General features: G+C 40.0%; 1 protein-coding gene across 2 annotated transcripts in view; it reads right to left on the bottom strand.

The window, feature by feature from the left end:
* HMGXB3 (HMG-box containing 3) overlaps window positions 1–6000 on the bottom strand; it is a 53766-nt gene that overhangs the window by 43422 nt on the left and 4344 nt on the right. For both annotated transcript variants that reach the window (XM_023227074.3, XM_023227075.2), the window contains exons 2-3: window positions 4890–5028; window positions 3298–3472 (exon numbers count right to left, since the gene is read on the bottom strand). In XM_023227074.3, coding sequence (XP_023082842.2) covers window positions 3298–3472; window positions 4890–5028 — 314 coding nt within the window. The remainder of the gene's footprint in view (window positions 1–3297; window positions 3473–4889; window positions 5029–6000) is intronic.

Below are 6000 nucleotides of genomic sequence, written 5' to 3' on the forward strand. Positions count from 1 at the left end.
CCTGTCAACAGCAGTGTCATCTTCATTTGAATCACACTTTAGCCAATGTAGCTTATTCACTCAATCACACGGGAAACAGCATAGACTGAACTCTGGAAACGGCACTGGTCTTGCCATATGAAACTGTGAGCTGGAACCTGAGGCTAGAATAGCCTTGAGCAAATCCTTTCCCCTCCTGAGGGCTCAGCTGCCCCATCTGCAAAACAAGGGAGCTGAATCTGGCAATTTATGAGTTCCTTTTGAGCTCTGACACTTTAGGATTCCAAAGTAGCATAAGATTCAAACCTTAGAATGTATAACGCTCAATAAAAACCCAAAAAGCATAAAATACAAGTTAACAGGCTAAGATGAAACTCAAGGCAGCAAGTAAGCATTCTGACTTCACTGGTTTTCCCCAGACTTACAAAGAAGAAGATGAACTGATCACAAAGCTAAGGGGCTTCATGAGAAGCCTTCATGAGAGAAAGTATATATAGAAGGGGTTATGTGATAAGGTCCTGAATACACTAAGGAAAAAAATGTGAAAACTAACAATGACCCAATATCTTCAGGTTTAGAAAATGTTTTCAAACACATTATCTGATGTTATCTTAAAAACAACACTATTATGTTAGATAAGATTAGTATTCCCATTTAACAAATGACAAAATTTAGGATAAAACTCAGGGAGGTAAACTTTCCCTAAACACACAATTAGTAAGCAGTAAAGCTGGGACTCCAGGCCAGGTCTTCTAAGTATCAAGCCCAGGTACTGAAAAGCACAGCCCTGAATGGCTAATTGGCACCAAGAAAAAGTCATTTATGTTTTATTTTTTCAATTTACAGGCACCTAATAAAGAAAACAGAAAAGTTCAAAGTGAACAGATAAGTGAGACCTGAAATTAAACAGAACAAAAAAATAATTTCAGAAGTATCTTTTAAAAGGAACGCTAAAGTCAACTACAAAAGGATTCTTCAATAAATCAAAAGCAAGAAGTCGATGAGACTACTTAAGGCATAAAGGAAGCACTCAGAAATGAAAAGTTAAAAGCAGCACTCAGACGAAACATAAAAGCAGATGGACTGAATCTTTTATGGAGCCTTTATTGGAGAGGTAATGGGGAAATGGCATTCTCAAGCCAACCTTTGAAGCAGCCATGTAAGGAGAACGAGACTAAATGGTGGCAAATACACATAGGATGGTCTGGACTTAACAAATCCAAGCACAAAGAAACCTGGAAGGCCTGAATGATAATCATTTTATAGACTAGAAGGCATAACACTGGAACCTGCAATTGGCAAGAGACCTGAAGGGCTGCTGAGGAGGAGGCCTGCCACAGGGCTCTGACAGGCTCCTAAGGTATGAAGACACTGAGTGTCTTCTCATCACACCAGGCAGTCTGGGAGAGGTCAAACCCAGCAAATAAAGCTTCACTCAGGCTTGGTACATTTCAGGTACTCAATAAATGCCACTTTTCCTTATTATATGGTCACTGAATGTTTAATCTACTAAAGGGTAATATTTATTTTGTCAGTATTATGAAGAATTCAGCTAGCTGATTTACATTACCTATTTTAAACATTATGAGAAGAGACTATTGCCATTTTACAGATGAGGAAACCAAGACTCAAAAGTTACAATGGTCACTCAGCTATTATCAGAACTAACCTATTCATGTTCTTGGTGGCAGTGGCAGAGATAGTGGTAGATATAAATAAGCATGTAAATAAGGAAGAATCATTGCAGACGATTTAAATTTTTTTAAAGTCTTGATAATGATCTACATTAGTGTATAGTTTTAAAAACCAAATCACTCCAGGATTACATAGGATTTTCTTTAACATGCACAAAAAGATTGTGCATGATAAAGACAGACTGTGTTGTGTGTGTGTGTGTGTGTGTATGAAACAGAGTCTCACTCTGTTGCCCAGGCTAAGTGCAATGGCACAATCACCGCTCACTACAACCTCAACTTCCCGGGCTCAAGTGATCCTCCCACATCAGCTTCCTGAGTGGCTGGGACTACAGGTGCGTGCCACCATGCCTGGCTAATCTTTCCCCCCACCACTTTTTTTTGTAGAGATAAAGTTTCGCCATCTTGCCCAGGCTAGTCTTAAACTCCTGGGCTCAAGTGATCCTCCTACCTCAGCCTATTAAAATGCTGGATTTACAGGTATGAGCTACCACACCCGGCCTAGATTGCTGATTTTATTATAGTAAGGAAACCGAAGGGAGTAGATAAACTTTTCTTAGACTTCATCATCCACTACAGGGATTATTTCCCGGATTCACTGTTAAATAAACAAATCACCTAGAGGAGGGAGCACAGAGTAGCATCTCCAAGCCTGTAGGTAAGACAAAGCTCTCCCAGAAAGAAGAATGCCAGGCCAATAAGCACAAAATAATTTAAACGGCAGTAGCAGATGGGCTCCAACAAGAGAAAATAAAACCTGTTTTGCCATAACATAGTTGTTGCTGTTGCTCTACACCACCAAAACAGAAGTTACAGACAATTGTTTCTATTGAAATAAGGAGTTAAGGTTAAAAGATTCCAGTCTGCAACAGCAAGGTTATTCTTCCTGCAGGAATTTCAGTTTAAAAAAACAGCAGTGTATGCCACGACAGGGATACCCTCAAAAAAAACAAAAACCCAGCAGTTTAAATAGCTGTCAGTGTGTTTTGTTATTGTGTACTAGAAATAAGAAAATGCTGACAGACATAAATCTAAATGCTTCCTTGTTAGTCCTTTAACCCAAGCACCCAAAGCCTCGGTCTTCTCCACCATCTTTGGCTTTACTGGCATTTTTGCTTTTAGCATAATTTCCAACCACCAGTGCTAACAAAATAATGTGGTACTGTATTACACAAGCAGCTCTGTCTACCTCTAAACATGCAAGCCTTATTCCTGATTATAACTGACAGCAATTAGTACAATATACTACATTCAATCTGTAATATGAAAACTCAAGGCGTAGGAGAAAAGCCTATACAAACTACTATATTAAGGTTACTACATTAAAGCTACTATATTATAGTAACTACAAAGGGCTCCAAGTTACACTACAATTTAGAAAAGGAACCTAAGGCTCACTGTAGAAAACACAAAAAATGTCCGCTCCACGTATTGCTGCAACCGAAGAGGACAAGAGAGTGCAGGGCATCATCAAAATGGAAACAAGTAAGCTCAGAGTCAAGAAGGACAAAATGATAAAAGTTTCCCCCAAAAAAGAAAAGGAAATAGAACAAGGGGCTTCGTTTCCCTAAGGCCTTCATCACTGAACCAGTGGAAAAAATAGCTGAAAAAAAAAATTACTTACAGGATCCAAACCTTCCTTCTCTAGTTTGGCTTTCTCCAAGTAGTAACTCCTCTCGGCCACGCTGAGAAGCCTCCAACTCTCACTAATCTTCTTATTGATCTCAGACTGGGGGAGGTGGGGGAGCTCCTGCTGCACTTTCAGGTAGATGTCGTAATAGTACAGGAGGTAAGCAGACCTGAGGAAGCAATGACTTCTTCAGGCTTTCCATCATTTAACCAGTAAGTACTACTATGCTAAGGTATGGGTAGTAAAGAGGTTGATAAAACCCAGCTTCTCATTTCTAAGCATTTATCTAAATAAGGACTGAAAGTGAAGCAAAGCAACATTTAAATAACATCCTCAGATGGAGATAATAAGTTATAATCTTATTTCTGATTATAACTGATAGCTGTCAGTACAACACAAATTATATTACATTCAGTTTGTAATATAAAAATTCATGGTATAGGAGAAATGCCTATATAAGCTACCATATTAAAGTTACTACATTGGAGCCAGTATATTACAGTCAGGAGTAACTATCCAGGAAGATAAGGGGCTCCAAGGGAGTAGGGGAAAATGAATGGTAAAGATAGCAAGTGGCTGTTTTCTCTTCAGAAACCTGGAGGCAAAGGCTCATTTGACTGGCTTTCTTAAAGATCACCTTTTGTGCAGGAATGATTTGAAACCCAACAGAAGCAAAGAAAGATACAGGCGTCCTGTCCTGTCATTCCACTCTCAGGGAAAGCTTCCTCAAGGGGCTGGTTATCACTCACACTCTGTATTCCTCTACGCAGCCTTTGGTCACCAATCTGGTCAATAGCATCTCCACATGGGTGAGAGAGGGAAGCAAGCAGACCAATCAAAATGACCAATGCTGGTAGTTTCAGCAAGTTTGAGGTATTCACAGTCAAGAGTGAAATTAGAGCTACAATTTGGATATTGTGTACAGATGTAATTGGTATTATTTCTTTTTGTGTGGTTTTTTTCTTTTTTCTTTTTTGAGATGGAGTTTTGTTCCTGATGCCCAGGCTGTAGTGCAATGTCACAATCTTGGCTCACTGCAACCTCCGCCTCCCAGGTTCAACTGATTCTCCTGCCTCAGCTTCCCAAGTAGCTGGGATTACAGGCATGCGCCACTACGCCTGGCTAATTTTATATTTTTAGTAGAGATGGGGTTTCTCCATGCTGGTCAGGCTGGTCTTGAACTCCTGACCTCAGGTGACCCACCTGTCTCGGCCTTCCAAAATGCTGGGATTACAGGCATGAACCATCACACCCGGCCTTATTTCTAATTTTGTAATTTTATTAATGCTTTGTTTTAAATGTTTAAATAACAACAATGGCATAATAATAAATAATGTAGCTCTTTTGTACCTAGCTTCTACCATCCGTATGGTACAATTTCTTGTGACAATTTGAAAACAAAAGCCAAGTCTAGCCAGTAATAGCAATGCTGGCAGAAATCCCTTCACTTCCCACTCCCCGTCCCTCGACCCAGGACTTCAATAATAACATTCTTTTTCAAAGAGTCTTAAAAGTTTTCCTCAATGTAGCTCTCCAAGCAACTTCTGTTTACAAATGCTAGCAGCAACCAAATTGTGTTGGCTAACCTGGGTTTCTTGGCCTTCTCTCCATGTATTTTATACTTTTTCTTCTTCTTGGGTGGCCCAGGAGAGGTGTAACAATAGGCTTCCTCAATTTCCTCCATCACGACAGTTACCTCAGTACCATCATATGATGCGTCCATGGCTAAAGGAAAGGAAAGTCAAAATAAAGTTTCCAGAATTTACCCTAAGAGGGGCAGCAGTTTCCTGATCAAATAACCCCTTACCTCTGCCAGTGCCTTAAGGCTTAGACATTTCCCAAACCCAGTATATCCTAAGAGGCACCTGGGTTGGTTGTTTAACACACAGATTCCAGAGCTCCACTTTGGCCCTTCTGAATCAGAATCTCCTGAGGGTATGGAAATCCACATGCTTAACAAATGCCTCAGGTAATTCCTTAGACCGGGCAAATTTGTGACCACTGACTTAGAAAGACTTTTCACTTATATTCACGGGATACAGTACCCACCAACCCCTTTCATGCAAAGATTTATTAGCCCCAAATTATAACAATTCTATACAGAAACAGGTAAAAAGAATGCTTGACCAGAAATCAGAAGTTCTGGCCCATTCCTCGTATGTTTCATCAACTTAAGCAAATGCCGTCATTGATTCATTCAAATATGTAGTAAGGGTCTGTATATAAGAGATTTCTTTACACTCTGCCAGCTTGTGCAATTTTGGGCAGGTCTTTTAGCTGCTTTTTGTTCAGCTTTTTCCCTCTCATGTATAAAAAAAGAGATGTCTCACCTACCTTCTCACAGATTTATAGTGATAAGACTCAAAGGATACAACAGACACAACTCTATTTAAAAATAACTGACTGGGCGCAGCGGCTCACATCTATAATCCCAGCACTTTGGGAGACTGAGATGGGAGGATTGCTTGAGGTCAGGAGTTTTGAGGCCAGCCCGGTCAATATAGTGAGACCCCATCTCTATTTAAAAAATGAAAATCTTTTTTAATTAAAAAAAAAAAGAAAATAGTCAAGTGCTATACAAATGAAAAGGTGTTTTTTTTTTTTTTTTTTTTTTTTTTTTTTTTTCACCGTGCCACACATTTGTTGGGGGGCAGTGTCGCCCCCCCCGGCCTCCCCCCCCTTTTCCCCCCCGGCCCA

The sequence above is a fragment of the Piliocolobus tephrosceles genome, chromosome 4 (genome assembly GCF_002776525.5).
Source record: "Piliocolobus tephrosceles isolate RC106 chromosome 4, ASM277652v3, whole genome shotgun sequence".
Classification (NCBI taxonomy): domain Eukaryota; kingdom Metazoa; phylum Chordata; class Mammalia; order Primates; family Cercopithecidae; genus Piliocolobus; species Piliocolobus tephrosceles.